Source organism: Chlamydotis macqueenii, chromosome 18 (genome assembly GCF_036417535.1).
Source record: "Chlamydotis macqueenii isolate bChlMac1 chromosome 18, bChlMac1.mat, whole genome shotgun sequence".
NCBI classification, from domain to species: Eukaryota; Metazoa; Chordata; class Aves; order Otidiformes; family Otididae; genus Chlamydotis; species Chlamydotis macqueenii.
In genome coordinates, this window is record NC_141573.1 from 1,188,179 (window position 1) to 1,210,125 (window position 21,947).

The following is a 21,947-nucleotide window of genomic DNA, read 5'->3' on the forward strand; positions in this document are numbered from 1 at the left end:
CACCCGTGGCATTTTGTGTTTACTTGAGAGAGTAAGGCAGCTGGTGAAAGAAAGGGAACGTCCCTCGTATGGAGTGATCAAAATGCTGCGCGTGCCTCTCCCAGAAGGCCGAGGTTATCACGTACACAGACTGTTACAGAGCTGCGTGGGCTGCTTGGAAGACCATGAGCTGCACCACACAGCAGCATCCTCTCCCCTCTTCCCTTCCACCCGTGGGCTCTCTGCCAGCCCCTGCTCCAGGGTGAACCCTTGTCCTTTCTACCTGGTTCTCTCTCATGGGAGAACTCTGTGCTGTTTTACATCAAGTTAAACCCCTCTGGAGCTGCTTCCCTCCATGAAACTCTCCCTAGCCTTCTAGATAGCATCACTGAATATCTGCAGTGCTTGAATTTCCGGCAGAGGCACCCAGAGAGGCACCGAAACTGCCAGTCATCGCTCCGAATTCACCGTCAGTATCCGCCACCACGGAAAAGTCACCTGGAACCACAGGAGGCTGGGGACTTGCTACCGATCAGACTGAAGAAAAACATTGTCTTCAAACTGGGAAACGTAACTGGAAAATTGGGAGCTTAAAATTGCCTAAGCGCACATTGCCTGCTTACCTCCATCGGCGGCGGTAATGGCGCTATCTGTCTCGGCCTGCCAGGTTTATCTTGTCACGCGGGCCATAAACGAGATGACAAATGAAAACACTTCAGTGATGTTTATCATCTAAATCACTGTCTACTTGCTTGCCTCGGATCCCTAGCAGCCCTCCGAGCCGCCAGGCGATGTGAAGGAACAGTCAATTTGACTCGCAGGACAGAGGTACAGGCTCTCTTAGCTGAGAGTCCCGAATTTCCTGCAGTAAGATGATGGACTGTCAGTAAACGTCAGCAATCTCCTCAGTGGTGTGCAGCAAGATCAGGAAACGCTGTGGATGTGATGCTTAGGAAGGGGAGATGGGCAGAATGGTTTATCTGGATCTGTGCAAAGCAAAGTCAGATCCTACTCTTGGAAGAAAATTCTGTGTTTATAGGATGCCTCTGTTGTTTCCTCTGTGCGCTGCAAAGATGTTTGGCCTGGTGAATGTGCTTACGGCCCTTTGGTGACAAAGAGCATCCTGGGGTAGGTTTGAATTTCCTGCTGGGGCTACTTCCTAGCAGTAAGTCAGCACAGATTCACGTTTGTGCCCTCTGAACAGGCAAGCTCCTGCGTGGAAATAGAGGAATCCCGCTGAAGGTGACTGCGAGCGGCGCGGAGCCAGAGCCTGCACTCCTGATGCATTGCAGAGTGCTTTCTGCCGCCAGTTGCACCTGGTTATAAAATACTTCTCAGCGCTGGAGGCTGGGTTTGGCACGGATGAGAGGGTGAAACGCCGCTCTGCGAGGCAGGGATGCTGCTCTGCCCCTGCCCAAGGGAGAGCCCTGCCCGAGGAGCTGAAAGCTGACACAGAAGCTGGAGCTCTCTGGTTCCCCCGTGTAGTGCTCCTGCCGTTCTGTTTGTGTTTTTAACGTGTGACGAAGACTCTCCCAGGAAAACCCGTGGGTTTGGGGTTGGTCAGCCTTTGCAGCGTAAGGAGCAGAAGATAATTGGTGTACAGCTCTCTAAGGAAAACGTTTCTGTCCTGTGGAGACGGCACACAGGTACAAAGTTGTCCCTTCTAATGAAATATACAGGATCGTTCCCTGGAGATTTCCCTCGCCAAATCAGGGCTTTTGCTGCCAGCTGTTTCCCAGGTCCCAACATCTGGATTGTTCTGAGGCTTAGGAGAGGCAGCTCACGCGATGGCTTTGGGACATCTCACTTCCCCCAGCTGGGAAGGGAAGTGACGTACACTTGCTCTTCTCTGGAAATTGCTGTACCGGCGAAGTTCATGAGTCCACGCAGCGCACCAGCCTGTCTGTAAGCCGGTGCCTGTGCCGGGTGTTTTGGGGATAGGAAATCCCTTGTAATTCTCCTACAGCATGGATGGGACGTTGTTCTAGCCTTCGCCTAGCACTCAGTTTATGCCCTCAAAGATGAGGAGCAAAAGCTCTCATGCATGTATTTCACTGGTGTAATTGCAGAATGGCCCCCTCCTTATCTGTCTGTGCAGCAAATTGGGTTTTATTCCTGCCAAGCTGTTTAATTAAATGTCTTGCAGCAATGACTTTGCTCTTCCTTGTTTAGAAGCATCTCCCCTTGGCCACATGTTTCTATTAGAATGAGGAATTGTGATAATCCAGAGAGACTCAGTCTTGCTGTGTGAGGTGTCACCGGTTTAGTCTACTCCAATCGTCACTTAATCTGAGTTCTCGTAAAGTGGTGGGTAATTTATTAAGACTCCTTGGAAACCCCTGGGAGCGTGGCAGTGTCCCTGGAAGGGTTCATGCACCGGCCTGCAGGGACCGTCTGCACCTCGGCTTTGCGAAGCACTTCAGCTAGAGGGGTGAAGGACGTGTTTTGGACTCAAATCCAGGACCAGCTGATGTGGTCCCGTTTGCAGGATGTACGGATGTGTCTGTGTGCAATTTCACGTTTTCTCTGATAACCACAGCTTCTGTACACGAGGTCACAAAAGCTGCTGTTCTAATTAGCACAGCTCTGCCTGTGCTGACGTGGAGAGTAACTTGTGCACCCTGCCTGTGTTTTGTCTTAGGAGCGGGAATGGTGGTCGACTGGGAACAGGAAACCGGGCTCCTGATGACGTCGGGAGACGTGAGGATAATCCGGATCTGGGACACGGATCGGGAAATGAAAGTGCAGGTACCGTCTGCGTGTTTGTCCTGTTCGCCTTCTCCCTCCCAGAGCGCGTCCCGTGCGGTGAGCTACTCCGTGCACGGCCAAAGCGTCTGAGACTGCTCTGTGAAGAGCTGACGGGTCCTGGAGCTCCTGCTTCCCCGCCTCAGGGTCGTGTTACAAGAGAAATAAAAATACACGCTTACTTCGTGGGCGTGTCGGGTTTTCCCTGGAAGCTGCTGCTGAGATTCTGGGCAGTGTTTGGGAAAGGTGAGGCTGGGAAATCCGGAGGCAGGCACTGGGCTGCAGATAGGGTTTCCTATTAGCACGTGATGGAAATAGTGTAAAAATTCTGGAGGAAATGTAGCGGTGGGCTGGGTCGGTGGTGGAGCATTCGGACCTAGCGCTGCCGTCTCCGCGCTGGGACGCACGCAGAGCTGGTTACAGAGCCGCACTGCTCTGGTACCTGCCAGCCCCAGGTCTGCTCCGTCCGCTTTCCAGTCGGGACCCGGTGCTCAGCAGGGCAGAGCCACGAGGGTTTCCCAACCAGGCGCTGCTCCCATGCAGCCAGTGGGGTTGTTGCCGGCTCTGCCCAGCCTGGCTGAGGTCAGGAGTTTGCTCCATGCCGTTTGGCCCGGTACCAAAGGGGGGGAAGCTGCCTGAGAGGCCGCTGGCAGCTCCCTCGGCGTCGCCGCGTCTCCCAGGGGAGCTCTGCAGACCCACACGCTGGGACGGTCACATCTCACCTCTGCACAGAAGCAGCATTTCGGGCGTACGTAACTCTGTGCAGTGTGACGGGGAAAAGATGCTGCAAGCGTTGCTGTCAGCTGTGTTCAAATGAAGGTTTCTCAGAAATTCTAGGGAGAAGCAGCTGGTCTGTGAGAATGGAGTCACCGTGCTGGAGAAAAAAGGAAGACTGGTTTTCAAAGCTTCTAGAAATTAATTACCCTTGGATGAACATTAATTACGGCCCTTTGACCCTGCAATGCAGGATAATTAAGCCTATGTTAATCTTAATTACTTTCATGTTTTATTTTTTCTATGTAAATTAAAGAACGGCAAAATTCAGGAGGTGAAAATCTTTTAGATTATGATGATTAATGATTGCACTGAAAGTATCTAAAAACATGTTGGTTCTTTTCTAATTGGGAAGATTGCTTGTGTTGAAATTCAAGTGATTGAAACTTCCTGACTCAGTAACACTGGGGAAGGGAAATTCAGCACAAAGCCGCGACGCTGCGTGATCCGGGCTGATAGCGGCGCCTTCCCGCTCTCTGAACTACAAACGGCGTACCTCTGGCGGCACTGAGGGAGCGAGTACTTCATTTTCACTTCTGCTGGTTGTTCCCGCTTCAAAGCCGGGAGCTGGGGTTTGGCAGCGGGAAGCGCAGCCGGGAGCAGCCCCGAGGGCTGGTGGCCCCGCCGGCCGCCGCCTCGCCCGGCCGAGGCCATGAGCAGCCCTGGGAGAGGGGAATGCGCACGGAGGCAAAAGCAGGGTTGAAGCATGAAGTTAGCTGATGCTAACGTGCCTCCTGACTGTTACCCTGCTTTTTCAGTGCTGCTTAGCTTTTTTACCTGTTTCAATTGAAAATGGTTTTCCTTATAACAGGCATAGACATTTTCCAAGTAACTCTTTTGCTTCTAGCGAGTAAGAAGTGGGAAAGCAGCACCGTTAGTGCGCACTGTGTTCCCAGCACAGCTGTCCTTGCACGCTCCAGTCATCTTTTTCCGTGTCTTTTTATTTAATACACTCAGCGTCTGGCTTCTGGCAAGGTAACCTGGATCTGCTTGTCGCACGTCCTGCAGCAGGGACGATAGACGGCACAGCGCTGGCTCGCTGCGTCTCACAGAGGGATTCTCTGGTGCCGTGCTGTAGTCAGCCCGTGGTGTGTGGAAGGCTGACGTGTCGCTGTGGCGTTGCTCAGGAGCACCAGCGCTGCCCCGCAGTGCCTGCTGCCCGCGGCTGCCGGGCAGGGAGAGGAGGAAGGTCGTGCTCAGCAGGCCCAACCATCATCTGCCCAGCTTGGCCCCTTTGCAGCGACCCCCGGGCTCTGCAGAGGCGTAGCCATGATCCTCGTGATGGAAGAGGAAGAGAGCTCAGTGTTTTAAAAACAGAACAAAAAACAACAAGAAACTGAAAGAAAGGGCCTTCATAACTGGAGCCATTCTGGGTAAAAGGAGCTGGTAAAATAATGTTATTGTTTCCAGGGGCCTAATAAGCTTTTCATCTGGCACAGCCAAAAAAAAAAAAAGAAAAAACAAACCACCAACTTATTTTACAAGAGACATTTAAATAACTTCCTGGGACTTATTTGGGTGTTGATTCGATGCGCGAAAAGGGTGATACCCTGCAGCGTTGTGCCTTTGTGTGGATGGTGTTACCTGTAGCGCGCGGTGCGTTTGTCTGTGGCTCGTATGGGTCATTACAAGTTTTTGCTCTCTACAGGTGTGTTGGTCTGTGTGACTCTCCTCCAGATGTGTTCCGTGCCTCCTGCCATTCCAGTGGCATTCACAACTTGTACACAGCAAAGGTGGTTTATGGAGAAATAACATCTGTAGCAGTTTGGTTTAGCTAACCAGATATTCCTAGCAGAGAATGACATTAACCCCTCTCCCTAAAGCAGACCTGGCCTTTGTTTTGGTTTGTAAAGCGAAATGATTTGCGAAAGCTGGTTTTGCTGGAATTCCCCCTCTGGGCCAGGCTCTTTGGGTCGACCGTGGCACTTGTGGCTTGAACGCACGGCAGCAGCAGTGACCGTCACCCCTGGGACACCGCCCCCGCGGTCTGCTCGTGTCCGGGGAGCCTGAGGGAAGCTTCACACGGAGGCAGGGTCGCAGTGCTAGTGGCAGGGGGAAGCTCTGGTTTGGTTTTGGACTCATTTACAGGATGGGGGAAGGAAGAAGAGTAGGACACGGGGTCTGTCTGGGGCTCGACTGGAGGACACATCGTGGTCTCAGCTTGGCTTTGGTGTGCTTTCTCCCTAGGATATCCCCACCGGAGCGGACAGCTGCGTGACCAGCCTCTCCTGTGATTCTCATCGCTCGTTAATTGTGGCAGGGTTGGGCGACGGCTCCATCCGCGTCTTTGACAGGAGGATGGCTCTGAGCGAATGGTAACCATCCGTCCCTCCCGGGCTCGCTGGGATCCCCCTGTTTCTCCCTCCTCCCCTTCAAAACGTTTCTTTTCTTGTTCCTCAGCCGTGTCATGACCTACCGGGAGCACACGGCCTGGGTGGTGAAAGCGTACTTGCAGAAGCATCCTGAAGGCAACATTATGAGCGTCAGGTAACAGAGGCGTTGCTGTTTGAGCTGTTTTCTCTTAAACACCGTTTGCTTTTCTCTTTAAAATCTGCCTCTGATGTTTCAAGAGGTAAGAGAGTGAAGCTCTTTAGTTTGATATTTGCTTCAGTAATTAACTCCTGCTCCAGACTTGGGGGAGAGAGGCAAAAAGAAATGTGAAGCTTTCCTTGGGAGCCTCTTAGTGAGGTTTGAGAGTAAACAAGAAGGCGTCTGCTGAAATCACTATCACAAGACGTGCGAGGGAGGAACTGAGTGAACCAGAAACCCAAGCTAGATATAGTATATCGTGTGGTTGTTTTACTGCCACCATCTCCGTGGGGTGGTTGGAGAGAGAACACGAGGAGGAGGTGGTTGTTGCATCTGTTGGGCATATTGCTGTGCAGGATTACTTTGTCTAGCAATTTTCTACACATAAATCCATTTCTGCTGCCTCGTAAACACTGCGGAGAGAGCAGCGTATACTTACGTGGCCATTAAAGAACAGCAGAATGTAATTTATTGTCACAAAGCCACTGCTTGCACACAAAGAGGCTCTTATTCTTGATTACAAGATGAAAACAAAACATGATTTTCTGGGATTCAGAACATTCCTGAGGTGGGGGATGGCCCCGTGAAAATGTATTAAGATTTTCAGAAAGGGGATTATACGCTGCAGCTGCCAGGTTTGTTGAGCTCCCATATTAGAGATTTTAATCTTCCTCTCTGTAATCTCCTTCAGCAATCCCCGGGGTCAGGCCTGCGCGCTTGGCCAGCCTGGGTCTGAAGGCTCCTTTTCCCCGCTCCTCAGCGCCCTTCTCAGCGGGTGGCGCTTTCTCTCGGGACTGGAGAGGTGTGAGAAAGCCGGGTCTGGTCTCATCCCAGAGGAACTTGTTCAGACAAGCCACCTCGCTCTCGGTTTCTCTCAGTTCACTTTCTTCTTCAGTTGACAGCAAGATCCAAGAAAAACAAATGTTAGGACGTAGCGAGGTTTTGGTCTGACTACTTCCTGAAGAACTCGAAGGCACCGTGGTGCTTGTGGAGCAGGTCTCTGAACCCCAGGGAGACTTCTCCGGACCAGAGGCAGGAGTTGGTGATACAGGACTTGTGACACGGAGCTGGTCCTGCGGCTCTCCATGGCCCAGCACCGGTTCACCATGTGACACCCTGTTCAGCTGCTTTGATCTACGTGCTAGTGCCACCACAGTGTTTCTAATTAACCATCAGCTCTGCTTTTATCAGAAAAGGTCCTTAAACACCTTCTCAATATCCTGGTTTAGTAGCTTAGCTGTTGTTGAGTACTTCTTGCCCGTTACTGTTCAACTGGGGTGTGTTTTCCTGTGTAGCTCCTCGTCACAGAACTTCACTTCCACTGTAAAGCTCTTGCATGGTCTTCCACTGCATTCGGAGCCATTTCCCAGTCTTAAGGTTCAAAGCTTTAAGTGAATTTACTCTGTATTTGATCTCTCTCAAACAATAGTCTTGTCTGGTTTCACTCCATCTAGTCTTCAGGATCTAAATCAACCTCAAGTTTCATTTGCCTTGAATTTAATGACGTGACAGCTGGAGTTGCAGTTTCTTATAATAAGTAATGCCGTATAACAACTTCTTGATCGCTGTTAGGTAGCGGTCGCTGTTAGGTAGCGGTCGCTGTTAGGTATTCCAGAGGTAAAGGAACCGAAGGCGTTGTGCTCCTTAGTGCCTGTGTTGTTCTTAGCTGTGTAGGGCGATTCACAGTTGTATGGCCATCAGTGGCTTGGAAAAAAAAAAACAAAACAATTTAGAAGTTGTGGTGCCAAAAGCCCTGTTTCTGCTACCAGCAGGATAAGATCAGATGGGCTTTTGAATTTAATTTCCATAAGAGACTTTTCTGTTTGTCTTTCTGTACACCGGCTGACCAGTCTCTTGTGAGTTCAGAAGAGCAGATGTCCCATGGCAAAATCCTCAGTCCTCTGTCCCAGGGCTGTAGGAAGAGATGTCCTCCTCACATCTGACAGATGTGTTCCTACTGGTGTATTTCAGAGAAATCACGTAACAGGAAATCATTTGTGTCTGAGAGGTGCTTGATCTCTGAAGTGCAGCATCTTGCCACCACCACTGTCGCTTTCCCCACCCTCTCTCCCTGCTGAGGTCGTGCCAGGACTGACTGTCGCCTGCACGTTGCAGGGTTTGTTACGCGCGGCCTGCAGAGCACTTTGGGCAGCAAGGACACCTGTGTGCAGACGTTTGGCGTAATGGATGGCACCGGCAGATCCCGTCTGCTTGGAGTTTTCTAATACAATTTCCTGCCGTGAGAAGGAGAAGGCATTTGGGTCTGACGTGCAGCGTGCCGTAGTGAGTGTGACGTGACAGTGAAGGCACTTGTACTCAGGGATGAGCTGTAAGCCGTGAAAGTCATAATGGATCCTCCTGAGGGCAGAGGCGAGCTGTTTGCACAGCACTGGATGCTTTGTGGATGGCACCACGTGTAAGGGACGTCACTGGGGATCCAGACCTGGTGATGGAGAAGGCAAGGGTGCGCGTCTTCTCCATCCTAATTTTCTGATGGAGGTCGTTAGCTCACGGACAGGCATATAGCTCGATTTCTTGGGCGTTAGGATCTGGTGTGGGTACAGCCTGATGTTGTGAAACTCGTGTGTTGGCAGTGTAAACGGAGACGTGCGGTTCTTTGACCCTCGGATGCCAGAGTCCATGAAGGTCCTTCAGATAGTCAAAGGGCTGACGGCCCTCGACATTCACCCGCAAGCCAACCTCTTTGCGTGGTAAGTTCCAGTTTCATCTCCAGCATCCCTGGAGTGGACAGAGAGGACAGTTTGTCTCTGCAGACGTCATTCACAGGGTTTTGTTGCTTGTTTTAACCTCACCACAAACAGTGGAGCTTTTTTCCCCGCATTTGCAGCTCACATGCATTAATGAAACAATTTTATCCCTCACATGCATTAATGAAGCCTCTGCGCCGGTGGCTTAAAGTGACGCTGCTATGTCAGATCGCTCTTCAGAGTCAGCGTGTGTGTTTTTGGGCTCTGAGTGGGGACTAGCAGCTGCTCCGCAGCCACGTAAAGTGGGGGTTCCTGGGGGATCTGCTCTCAGTGCGTGTGTGCACCAGCTCCTCATGGTTTTCTGTCTCGGCCCTGCAGCGTAACAGGTAACTGTGGTTCCAGCGTTTCTGTAGATCTCTGCGCTGAGGTTGCCATGGTACAGTTGAATTCAGTCTCCTGCTTACAGGAAATCATTGCACACGGGTGTGATAAACAGCTCGGGTCAGCGCAGCTGAAAAAGGGGCCGTAGACAGCAATATTGTCGTTGCCACCGCATTCTCGGTGACACCGTGTTCTCTTGATTCCTTTCCAGTGGCTCAATGAATCAGTTCACTGCAATCTACAATGGAAATGGGGAGCTGATCAACAATATCAAGTACTACGATGGTTTTATGGGACAGAGAGTTGGAGCCATCAGCTGCCTGGCTTTCCATCCTCACTGGGTCTGTATTCTCTCTTTTCGGATTTTGAAATTGCATTTCTTAGTTCATGTCTGTGTTGGAAGAGGGAAGGGCGCAGACACTCCCCCAGCGCAGATCGCTGCTGCCCCAGCCCGCTCTCCTGAGGACGCTTCCAGCCTGACTCTCGGCTCAGGTCCTCAGCGCCTGCCCTCCAGGCTGTTCGGGCGACCACGCTGGCAGCACCGCGGCGCTGCTGGCTGACGGCGTGCACCTATGACCGGAACAGGGCTCCCGCTGCCCCAGCCCTTTCACCTTGCGGATCGGCTGGATGTGCCGTTCCCTTTTCCCCCCGTGGCTCGGGGGCTGCAGCCCCCCTTAGCTCCGCAGTGTGCGCCACGGAAGTCGTCCGAGGCGTGTGTGCCTGGAGCTGACGGGAGAGGCGCAGTCTCTCGCTTCCAGCACGCAGAATTTTATCTGCCCGTTTATTCCGCGCCTCTTGTCTTGCGGGCGGTGGGCTCACCCTTGTTCTCTGGGGCTGCTTTTACCCCGCGTACGTAAGGCGTGAGGAGGACCTGGTGCTGTGCAGCAGAAAAACTACGCAGCAGAAAAATGAGAGAGCTGCAAAAATCAAAGGCATAAGCTGACAAAGTCTGGACTGAATCAGAGTAAAAAGGAAATTTGTCACAGCTGAGGTGGCTCTGCAGTGGTCATTAGGGAGAGAATCTGGTTGCTGCTTAATTATGAGGCAGGTGCCCATCTGCATTATGGACTTCTGCTCACCCCGAGACGAGAGTAAACGGAGGAGATGGAAAGCTTAAGGAAACAACATGGATGGATGGGAAGAACAGGAGGAGGTTAAGGAAGGCATTTAGGCAGAGCTGAACAGCGGTTTTGCTGTCCTGCAGTCTGGGGGATGGAGGAAGAGGTGGCTAGTCACTGGGAATGTTCTGCTCTTGAAATAAGCACGCGAACAAAGCCCTGTCGTCACGGCGGGGGCTGTTCCTGGGCCTCTCCGTGCAGGGAGCGCTCATTTTCCGTCCGGGCGATTCCTAACTAGCAGATTTGCAGTCATTTAGAAAAATTATGTTAGCGGTTGGCAGCTAATAGTCACCGTAATTTCCCCCTCTGGCTGCAGTGGGCACATAACTCGCTGAGACGAGTGGGTGCTGGCAGAAATGTCATCAGAGCTGCGCTGGCAGATGCGCGTAGGAGCTTTTGAGCATCTGGGCGTTACTGCTGCAAATGCCGACCGTGACCGTTTCGCCGGTGATGTGCTGCGTGGCACCTGTGCGTTTACCGCTGCTTTGCTCTCCCCGCAGCCCCACCTGGCCGTCGGCAGCAATGACTACTACATCTCGGTGTACTCGGTGGAGAAGCGGATCAGATAGCGGCTGTGGCAGCGGCACTGGAGGAGGAGTCCCAGCGGGCAGGGCCGTGTCTCACCCATGGTGTACATAGTGAAATTATCGACTTGAATGTTTAGTGTTGGCTGCTGCTGCAACCCATAACTTGAACATTTTTTTTCTGACTTAGCTACTGATGATTTTGACAAGGGGAAGAGAGACAATCTCCTTTTTTTTTTTTTTTTTTTTTTTTTTTTCCCCCCCCCCACCCTCCCAGCTATATCCTTTAAAAGCTACAGAACAGAAACAGTTTATTTTTGTTTCCAGTGGTTGGCTTCTCTGTTAGAAACACGGCTCCTGAGCTTGGAAGGACTGCACGAGGCAATACCCTTGAGAAGGGCTTTCTGTTCTAGTCTTTGTTTCGTTGTTTTGCTGGAGCGTAGGTTCTTTAAGGACTGCAGCCAGGACTCGCCTACAGCTCTGCGTTCTCTGGGTCTCCCCCGGACCGCGGGACCCCTCCAGCTGCTGCCTGCCCTGTGCCAAACACTGATTCCTCCATGGGACAGCGAGACCGGAGCTGTCCATCTGCAGCACAATATACGAGCTCCTGCACTGCCCATGTGAGGGCGAGGGAGGTGGGAAGGTGTCTCCTCTGCACGGACCTCGTCATCTGCAGCGTCCTCTCCAGTGGAAGCAGAGACAGGAGGCTGTGTTGGGGCAAGGGGCGGCAGGGATCCTGAGGAAAGGGGCTTGAGGAGATGACAGGAGTAGAGCAGGATGCCACCGTACCGTAATGTTGCACATATGGGAAGAAGAGGGAAGAAAGAGAACGGATCCCAGCGAGCCTGGAGCAAGTCACTCATTAACCGCTTTCCACACGGTGCTGGTGGGGAGGTCTGGGGTATCGCCGTCACCGTTACTTCTGCAGTCACTGTCCTCCTGCCCACAGTGAACTCCACAAACACGTCTGAGAGCCTGGGAGCTCTGCCCAGCCAGCGTGGGAGGCTCCAGGTTCAAGCTACAGGCTTTCGTCTCGCTCTAGTACGCTAATATTCAGCAAGATGGTGGTCAGGAGAATTTGCACACGTGCTGCTGTGTGTGTGCAGCTGCGCACATCGTGCGGACGTGGCTGTGGCTTGTCTGTCCCCTCAGAACTGGGAACGTAACCACCCATGGTCCGAGCACAGGAGAGTCACTAAAGAGAGGGGACACAGCGAGTCATCCTGCTTTGAGCAAAATGGCTTCGTCCCAGCTATCTAGGGGAAAGCCCGATCCGTCTTCCGCACCTTCCACGTCCGAGTAATGAATGTTTCTGTCCCTTGAAACCCATGATGGGTCTGGAGATGGGTGTGGGGAAGGGCTAGGCGAAGCCAAAGGGCAGGTTTCTTTCAGATGCTGCCGAGGCACCGTTTAGCTGGCCAGGAACAGAACTTGCACTGTGCAGAAATCGCTGCAGTGACAAAGGTTGACCTGCTGAGTCAAGTCCTCAATTTTTCTTCCAGCTGGTATCACGGGGTCTGCAGGCTCCCAGTAAACTCTGCCAGTGGTGAGGCTGACGGTGAAGGAAATACCAGTGAGGGAAGGAGCGAGAAACGTTCTCTCCCTGTGCGGATGGCAGCTTCACCTCTGCCACGGCGCCTGCGGGGTGTGCCTGAGCGTCTCTGCTTATACCCCGGGTAATCCCGTTTCCTCTGTGTGCTGAGGCAGCTGGGCCGTGCAGGGGTGCTGGAGGTGGCCCGGTGGCTGTCCAAGGCTCGCTGCAAAGTGCTGTACGCACGGCTGGACACTCGCTTTGGTGAGGGTCCATGGAGCAGATGCCAACGCTGGGCACTGTGTCCTTACCCCCAGCACCGCCCCGTGCGCCCTGCAGCAGGGAGGCCGGGGCCGCTTCACAGGATGATGAATCAAAGGCTTTAAACGTAAGGAAAACTACCTAGAAGTCCACTTTGGAGTTACCAAAAGTTCAATTATGGTCTAACAGAGCTGTGCCTCTTCCCGACCCGCTCCCGTGCTGCGCTGGCGTCGGTCCCAGCAGTGCGCGTCTGCGCCGCCCTGCCCGCGCCGGGGCCGATGGGGCGCCGGAAGCGTGGAGCTGGAGTCTGGGGTCTGCGCGTAACCGATTAACATACACAGCTTAAGAAACGATAGATTTTTAACTTGTATCAGTGTATTCATTAAAGGAACAAGAAATACCTGGCAAAACGCAAAGGTGCGTAGTGGGAAGCTGCTGCTGCTCCTTGCCAGTGCTCCCAGTGCCCGCCAGCCCCTGCGGCCAGGAGATGGGTTTTTAACGAACTCGGCCTGTTTAGCTTTCATCTAAGCGTGTGCGTGTGTGGGCTGTATTTTCACAGGTCTGATGCAGAGATTCAATCATGGAGTTTAACCAAGGATCTGGAGAGCATCCTACCTAAAAGTTCACTTATCTCTATTTATTTTACAAAAATAAAAAAAAAATATTAAAAAAACACAGGATTGTAATGTGAGAGTAAAACAATTACAAACAAATAAATGGTTAATAAAAATAAATGCGGAAACACTTCCCCGTCTGAGGATCATTTCCTGGTGTGGGAGTGGGGAGAGGGGGCAGCTCTGGCCCCAGAGGGAGCCAAGTTAAATTTTGGGTGACAGCTCTGGGCCGTTTCCCTGGCCGGTTACGTGTGGAGACCCTCAGCACAAGACGCTTGTACAAGCGCAGGTCGCGACTTGTGAGGCTGAGCAGAACCACAGCGTTTCTGCCGCGCAGCTCTGCGGGAACGCGCCCGTGGGGCTGAGCCTCGGCTCCAGCTCTCCAGCACCGGCTGTGGCACGTCAACTGGAACAGTGGGTGGGGGTCCTGTTCCAGTGCCAACGGTGAACGCGCAGGGGGCCGGGGGCCCTCTCCCAGTCAGACCCAGAGAGCAGAGACTTCAGGAGCGGGGAACGGCTGGCGGGAGGAGCTGTTGGGGTGACCGCCAAAGGCACCGAGGTGGGTCCTGTCCCCGCTGTCCCTTGGGGCAACGGCCGTGGGGGTTGAATGGCACAGAGCATCCGACGGGCTCGGCATCGCTGGGGCCAAGGCGTAGGGAACCACGTTCCCCCGGTGTTATTTCTGTCCTTTTTCACCTCCGCCCGGCTGCTGCGCTGCAGGGAGACGCTGGGTCTGCGGCGGCAGCGTGGAAGCGGGGGCCAGTCTCTAATCGCCCTCCTCAGAGAAGGAGCTGTGATCGGGCGTGCGGGGCAGCGCGAAAGGAGCGTTGGGTGATCCAGAGGGAAGCTGCAGCAGGGAAAGAGAGGCATTTTCTGGCGCCTCGCCTGGCAGACCTGGATTGTTTAAGTGAGCTTTGATCCCTTGGGGCGAGCAGTGCCGCGCTGCAGGCGCAGCGCACCCAAAAATCGTGGCGTTTGGGCTCGGCAGGCGCAGGGCAGCCGTGGGCACGGCGGCTGCGTTGGCTCTTCCTGGGAGCTGGTTGTGGCTGGGCTGTGGCATGGGACGGGAAGGGCAACTGGGAACTGCTCTGGAGGCGGGAGCGGCGTGGGGCAGGATTCCCACCCCACGGGCGAAGGCCCCGTGCACCCCCCAGAGCTGCCGCGCTCCCCTCGGTGCGAGCCGCCGGGCCCGTGGGCCCTGTAAAGCTGAGGTGACGGCGATGGCTGCTGCCGTGGCCTGGCCCCCGGCTGCGTCCCCTCTCCCCGCCATCGGGACGTTTGTGGTGGGGCCACGTTCGCTTCTCCTGCCCAACCGCCCCCAGGGACCCCAAACCCCAGTTAGCACCAGGGCCTCTCCTGCGCGGGGACATGGGGACGCAGACCAGGTCCGTGCAGGGGGTCTCCATCCCCACCCCACAGCCCTGCAGCTGCCCTGCCCCATTTCCTGCAGTGCCCTCAGTGCCCCAGCCTCCGCCCTACAGCCCCCCAGCCCCTGTACCCCCCATCCCCTGCACCCCCATCCCCTGTACCCCCCATCCCCTGTACCCCATCCCCTGTACCCCATCCCCTGCACCCCCATCCCCTGTACCCCCATCTCCTATAGCCCCCATCCCCTGTACCCCCATCCCCTGTACCCCCATCCCCTGTACCCCCATCTCCTATAGCCCCCATCCCGTGTACCCCATCCCCTGTACCCCCATCCCCTGCACCCCCATCCCCTGTACCCCCATCTCCTATAGCCCCCATCCCCTGTACCCCCATCCCCTGCACCCCCATCCCCTGTATCCCCCACCTCCTATAGCCCCCATCCCCTGTACCCCATCCCCTGTACCCCATCCCCTGCACCCCCATCCCCTGTACCCCCATCTCCTATAGCCCCCATCCCCTGCACCCCCATCCCCTGTACCCCCATCTCCTATAGCCCCCATCCCCTGTACCCCATCCCCTGTACCCCCATCCCCTGCACCCCCATCCCCTGTACCCCCATCTCCTATAGCCCCCATCCCCTGCACCCCCATCCCCTGTACCCCCATCTCCTATAGCCCCCATCCCCTGTACCCCATCCCCTGTACCCCCATCCCCTGCACCCCCATCCCCTGTACCCCCCATCTCCTATAGCCCCCATCCCCTGTACCCCCATCCCCTGTACCCCATCCCCTGCACCCCCATCCCCTGTACCCCCCATCTCCTATAGCCCCCATCCTCTGTACCCCCATCCCCTGTACCCCCATCCCCTGTATCCCCCATCTCCTATAGCCCCCATCCTCTGTACCCCCATCCCCTGTACCCCCATCCCCTGTACCCCCCATCTCCTATAGCCCCCATCCTCTGTACCCCCATCCCCTGTACCCCCATCCCTATGCTTTCCCTCATGCCCTATGCTTTCCATCCCCTATAGCCCCCAATCTCCTCTACTCCCCCTCCCCTACAGCCCCTCCCGTGCCCCCCGTGCCCCCCGCGTTTCCCGCCCGTTCGCTCCGCGCCCCCATAGCGCCCCCCAGCGGCGCGTGCTCGCCCCTGCACCGCGCTCGCTTTCGCGTTTCGCGGCTCCGGGCCCTGCGCGGCCGCCGTCGGCGGGAGGAACGGGACCGGGGCGGGGCGGCCGCGCCGCCCGGGGCAGGAGCGGCGGCGGCGGGGCCATGGGGAACCTCTTCGGGCGGAAGCGGCGGAGCCGCGTCACCGAGCAGGACAAGGCAGTGCTGGTGAGCGCGGCGGGCCCGGCCCGGCGTCCCGGCGGAGCCCCCGCCCCGCTGCAGGCCGCGCCGGGGCAGCGGGGGAGGCCGGGCCCAGCTGGGTCAGGGCCGCCGCGATTCCCTGCGCGGGCAACGGCGGAGCCGCTGTCCCCGGGCGGGCCCGGCCCGCCCCCCGAGCTGCCCCGGCTCCGGGGCGCGGTCCCGGCGCTGCGGGGGACGCTCGGAAAGGTCGGGGGGCGGGGGGGGTGGGTCGTGTCCCCGCAGCGGCGGCTGATGCAGCCCCGGTGTCTGTGCGGCCGGTGACACGGGGGGACCGGGCCCGCGTGAGCGGGCGGGGGGGGCTGTGGGGGCCTTCGGGGGGTGCTGGCCCCGCCCGGGCTGGGCTCGTGACGGGGGTCGGTCTGTCTGTCCCTGTCGTAGCAACTGAAGCAGCAGCGGGACAAGCTGAGGCAGTACCAGAAGCGGATCAGCCTGAACCTGGAGAGGGAGCGAGCGCTGGCCAGGCAGCTGCTGCGAGAGGGCAGGAAGGAGTGAGTGGGGGCCGCTCGGCGGGGCGGGCGCCGGCCAGCACCAAATAAAGGTCGTTTTCCTGGGAGCGAGAGGTTTCTGAAGTGTAGGCGCTGATGAGCTGCAGAGGTAGCTCAGATTGTTCTTTCAGAAAAGAGGTTCGGTTTAAAGTTTTGTACTTACAGCGAGGAGAGACTGTCCGTGTTCCGTGGCTGGTGCTAAAACAGCTCTTTCAAAAGCGGTTCTCCTTCTGTACCGGGGAGAGTCAGGGGCGCGTACGGGTGCCACGTCAGTGGCCACCCCTTACACGGTGTTTCGAGTGTGTGTCGTAGGCCTTGTGTGGCACGGAGCTCACCCTGCGTCGCTACAGCACAACTGCCCGGTGCAGTCCTAATCCAGAACAAATACACCCGCGTTTTCAGGTGCCAGAGAGCAAATGTTAATTTGCTCATCCTGATTCTTCATGGGAGCAGCTCGGAGTTGTCATTTAATTTGCACATGGTTTTGTTCTCTTTTGGAAAAAGCCCAAACGTGGCTTTGATGTGATTCTTTTAGGCTTGTTCGTTTTCCTCTGCTCTGAGTTTTCCTCCTCCTGTTTCCCTTCAGAAAAGCCATGCTCTTGCTAAAGAAGAAGCGTTACCAAGAGCAACTTCTAGATAAAACAGAAAACCAGATCAGCAACTTGGAGCGGATGGTAAGCGAGAATTGATTGCTGAAGGCTGTGAGAGGCCTGCTGCGCACGCTTGGCATAAGGATGTTTTCAGGAGTGGGTGTTTGCTCGTGTGGAATTGCATCGGAGCTGTCAGGCCCTAGGGGGGTTTAGTCCTCTGTGCGAAGGGCAGATGTCTCTGAAATCGTATGCGGGGTGCTCTTCCTTAAAGAACCAAGTGATGCCTGTGTTTTGAGTCTGTAGCGCAGGTTACGCGTTACATACGTGTTTTGTAAATTACTACGGCTTTAGTCGTGGTGTGGACAGCTGCAGTAGAAACTTCTTTGGGCTCGCCTCGGTGCTCTGATTTCAGAAAGGGATGTGTTTGTTCTGGGGTGACCATGGAAACTGTGGCCTCAGCTTAGAGCGTCAGCGAGGAAATCGGTTACAGGGCTGTTGGATGTGCTCTGGCAGCTGCCTGTGCTGAGGCTTTTTGTGTGCGTGGGTCTTGCTACTGGCACAATGTAATCATTTGTGCCGTGGAGGAAGGGCTCTTCACTGACCTCCCCGTGCAGTTTCTCTGGGAGCCTTGGCAGTTTGTGGCTGGCGATGGGAGTGTGGCAGCCTGGGATGTTTCCCCTTCTCCCTTCTCTTTCAGGTCCAGGATATTGAGTTCACCCAGATCGAAATGAAGGTCATCGAGGGCCTGAAAATAGGCAACGAGTGTCTGAACAAAATGCACCAGGTACGCGTGGCCGGGTCAGCTGGGCGCACGCTTGCCTTGGACTCGGCAGCCCCGGTTTGTAGCCGTCCCCTCGCAGGCCTCACTCAGTGTGGATGTTCGTCTCTCTTCTTCAGGTGATGTCAATAGAAGAAGTAGAAAGGATAATAGGTGAAACCCAGGATGCTGTGGAGTACCAGAGGGTACGTACCGTGTGCGTGAGCAGAGACGGCCTGCTGTACAGCGTTTCTCTGGTGTGCGCTGTGTTTGCAGCCTTATTTTAAAAGCAATCAGGTTGGGACTTAAATCTCAGTTGCCTGCAGAAAAATTAGCTTTGTTAGTTTTCTGAGCACCCCTTCACCCGTGTTTGTGTTGCTGTTCCGTGTGCGTGTACAAGCTTGCATCTGCAAGCTAGGGAGCTGCTTCTGCCACTCTGCTGTTAGCTGAAATGTGTCTTTTCCTCTGTTTCGTAGCAAATAGATGAGATACTGGCTGGCAGCCTGACTGAGGAGGATGAAGATGCCATTCTAGAAGAATTAAACGCTATTACTCAGGTAGGACTAACCTGATGTTCTTGTGATTACTTTTAATCCACGTTTTCAGAAAGCTTTTTGTGATGGGGAGAAAGTGTCTTTTCCCTCACTCCCGATAGCTTATCTTATTCTGCCAGAGATCTCAGTTGTACCTGGTTAGGCCCAGTTACTGCGTCGTCAAAGACCAAGCAAATCGCTCCGCGCACTGAGGAGATTTGGAAGTGGGATGCTTTTCAGGGTTGTACTCTATTTGCTGTCTGTGGCAGTCAGCTGATCTCTGTTCTTACTGAGATGGAGACCTTGAAGGTCCTGGCCCCGCTCAGGTAGCAGAGGTCGGTGGACGTTGCCGTCCCCACCCATCTCTGGGGCCTGTGGCTCTCACAGACACTGCCTCGGCTTGGCTGCACCGTGGGAACTGTGCAGCCAGCGGGGACTGAGGAGAGGATTTGTAACTGGCATTGGTTGGAGGAGGCTCGTAGATAGTACAGGGTCCTGTTAAGTCTCATCTAATAACTTTAAAAAATCCTCGTTCTCCTTTACTGGGCAGTACTGAGGCCTTCCTGCAGTCCTTGGGGCAGTGTCAGTCTGTACGCAAAATCTCTTATGTTGCTATTCTGTTCCCAGTCTTTGCACAAGGCCGTGGTGTGAGAGTCTGACCGTGGCCTGGTGTGTGGGGTCTGTGTCACGTGTTGTCTTTCATGTTCTTGCAGGAACAGATGGAGCTTCCAGAGGTTCCTTCAGAGCCACTCCCGGAAAAGGTCCCAGGTACGCTCTCTCTGTATGCTCTGCAGCTTTGGTTTCTCATCCTTCTTCTCAGTTCCGCGCAATAGTCGAGACCCTCTCCCGCTGTCAGTGTGGTCCTAGCAATATGAACTTCCTGGTTTGAAGCCCTGGTGATCTGGGCTCAGCAAGCTTCCCTCGCACAGCTCTGGCAGACCCAGCTGGCCCTGTACCGCGGGAGGACCCCAAGCTCTAGCCTCTTTGTCCAGTCAGCGTCGGGTCGTTCTTCTTGAAAAGTTCCTTTTTGTTACACCTGCTGTTCCTAAGTCACGTTTTGTACCTGCTGTGAGAGTGCCAGCTGCCTTGAAACCCCCCACGCGTGTTCCGTGTGGAGCTCCGTGAGGAACCCTTGACGCCCTGCTTGACCCGGACAAGGCTTTCTCACGCGACACTCAAACCAGTCCCCTGCCTGTCATCGCAGCAACAACTTTTTGTGACCACAGCTAGTGGCATCCACACTGCACGGAACTGGGTTTCACTGAGGCTCCTGACGCTGCGTAGCTCTTGTGACCGTGCTTCAGCTAACAACGGTCGCTTTGGACCGGCTGGGTGAGGGTCGCTGGAGTCCCACAGTTCCAGGGCTTGTTGGAGCGTGAGCTCCGCACAACTGATGCTACACGTGTGTTTGCTCCTGAGCGATCCGAAACCTCAGCGGCAGGGTTTGCACAGCTGGGTGTGGAGAGGGAAGTGGGAGAGAGCTCACGAAGGAGAGCGACCACATGGGCACTGTTGGCCCGTTTCCCGGTGGGGAAGGAGCCATCGCAGAGCGTCACCAGGTGTCTGTCCGTGCGGAAGAACTGAAGGTGGAGCCTGCCCTTGGGGACAAACAGTGAGGTAGAGCTGGACTCAGCTGGGTGCCAGAAGGCAAACGGGTAAAGAGTCTGCTGGGACAGCAGAACACTGGACCGTCGGTCACAGAAGCTGGAGGTCCTGCTTGTGGAAACCAGGGGCTGTACAAAGCCGTTTCCTCTGTGTGGAGTCTGGAGAAATCTGGGACGTGGGAGACGGACCTGGTCTCAGTTCAGTGCTCGTTTACTGGTAAACACGGATCAGATGTCATCTCTGTGCGTCGGCAGCAGGATGGCCAAACGAAACACATGCTGCGCGAGCTGCCTGAGCCCCGTTTAGACTGGTGGCGTCAGGTCAGAGGGCTGAGGGGACAGCTTGCCTGCCCGCTGCCCTCCCAGAAGTCGCCTGCTGCCCTAGGTCTGTGTCGCTGTGCTGGTGCTGCGGTGGGAGAGTTCTGAAGCTGTGAAAAAGAGGGGCGCGCAGGATGTGTGAGTTACTTGTAGCGAGCTGTTATTAGTTCAGGTGTTGTGCAAGCATTCGTTGCTCTGCGGAGGAGGGGATCTTGAGTTTTTCCCCAGGAGATGACTGGAGATGATGCGCTTTCTCTGTTTCTGTAACAAGTTTCTTTCTCTTCCACAGAAGCGTCACCCGTCAAGAACAGGCCAAAACCAGAACTGGTGGCAGCATCCTAACTCCCACTTCTGGGGATTGCCCCACGTAACTTTCACCCAGGACAGTTTGCCATCCCAGCGTGTGCTGGGAGCAGGCAATGCCTCGGCAGCATCCCAGCTGTGCTGGGCGGATTGTGGAGCAGGATTCCCTGTGCAGGGTGGGGAACCTCAGCTGATTATTGCTCTTGTATCAAGATTATTTTCTAGTGCTTTCTTTTTTTGTAACTTAAATTCTGAACTCACTCAGCTGCGCTGTCTCGGGATTAAACAACAACTCTAAAACGTCCAAACCCAAATGCCTTTTTTAGATTTGGTTCCAGTGGTAAATCTGCCTTTGCTCTGAACCCCAGGAGGGCCCACCCTCGGAGCAGCGGCACGTTTGGAACGGCTGGCCTGGCATCGGGCGAGCGAGAAGAGCCGCTGCCCTCGGGAGCCGTCCGGGCCACGCTGCTCTTGGTCCCTTTGCTTTTCTGGTTCTGCTTGTGGAAGGGCTGCCAGTGTCTCTTGTCCTCATGGAAATGGGACTGGCTGGTGTGTCTGAGGCTCTGAGGGGGCACAGGCAGCTTCCGCAGGCAGCCACGCTTCGAGCTACAGGTTGAAAATGGTTCCGTCAGCCTTGTGTAAAACCAGCCTACGTGTGAAGGTGTTTCTTTCGAGCAGTTCAGAGCGATCGCTTGGCTTTGCGTTTGCTGGCAGAGGTGCTGATGGAGGGAAAAGCCCGACCTCCCGCGCGAGGTGAAGAGCTGGCCTCTCACCGGGCTGAGCGGGAGGCAGTCTGTAACCATTCCCATTCAGATCCCGCTCCGCCTGCTCGCCTCTGGTAACCCATGGCGCTGAGCGGGACCCGGGCTGACAGAAATCTGACGAGCCTCTTAAAATGACAGCAAGGAGTCTTCCGCGTGTGCCGCGAGCCAGGAGCCGTCCCTTCTTGGCTCTGCACCATCGTCAGAGTTCACCTTTGCAGGGCTGAGATCGATTCTGCTGCCAGTTGCCAGCTCGTGTTTGATATTTCCCTGGAGGGTCAGAGACAGGAAAGGTCGGGCTGGGCTAAATGTGAGGCGTGAAGCTCCCTGAACCAACCCTCCAAAGACCGCTCGGTCAGCGGCTGGAGGGGGACGGTCTGGTGCTTCGCACGGTGCAGCGGTGCGCGCGGGTGGGCGCGGATGATGGAGCGTTTGGAAAGCTGCCTGGCCAGCCAGGTGGTGGGCAGATTCGGCTGTTCTTGGAAGCAAGCTTCCTTGCCAGCTTGCAGATGCTCTTCAGGACACTGCGGATCTTTATTTATTACGTTCTTGAAGCCACAGCCCTCAATCCCTGTTTCTGTGACAGCAGAAGGACCGCAGGGTCCTTGGAGACTTTTGGGGCTGTGTGATCTGGTGCTAGACAATGCCAAGAATAAGTAATCCCGGAGCCTCTGCTGCTCTCCATGTGGTGACGGGC

At 55.2% G+C, this 21,947-nt stretch overlaps 2 protein-coding genes across 3 annotated transcripts in view; both read left to right on the forward strand.

Moving 5' to 3' along the window:
- The window catches only part of RPTOR (regulatory associated protein of MTOR complex 1), a 141,203-nt gene extending 127,908 nt beyond the window's left edge, over positions 1-13,295 (forward strand). For both annotated transcript variants that reach the window (XM_086762678.1, XM_086762679.1), the window contains 7 exons: positions 2,621-2,727; positions 5,686-5,813; positions 5,899-5,985; positions 8,622-8,738; positions 9,328-9,457; positions 10,735-12,139; positions 12,181-13,295. In XM_086762678.1, the coding sequence (XP_086618804.1) occupies positions 2,621-2,727; positions 5,686-5,813; positions 5,899-5,985; positions 8,622-8,738; positions 9,328-9,457; positions 10,735-10,803 (638 nt within the window). In that variant the 3' untranslated portion in view covers positions 10,804-12,139; positions 12,181-13,295. The remainder of the gene's footprint in view (positions 1-2,620; positions 2,728-5,685; positions 5,814-5,898; positions 5,986-8,621; positions 8,739-9,327; positions 9,458-10,734; positions 12,140-12,180) is intronic.
- Positions 13,296-15,753: 2,458 nt separating this feature from the next.
- CHMP6 (charged multivesicular body protein 6) lies at positions 15,754-20,797 on the forward strand. The gene is made up of 8 exons (XM_086762734.1): positions 15,754-15,866; positions 16,278-16,387; positions 16,971-17,058; positions 17,672-17,758; positions 17,872-17,937; positions 18,208-18,288; positions 18,978-19,032; positions 20,476-20,797. Exons 1-8 carry the CDS (start codon positions 15,804-15,806, stop codon positions 20,526-20,528), a joined length of 603 nt encoding a protein of 200 aa, XP_086618860.1. The 5' UTR covers positions 15,754-15,803; the 3' UTR covers positions 20,529-20,797.
- Positions 20,798-21,947: the final 1,150 nt, after the last annotated feature.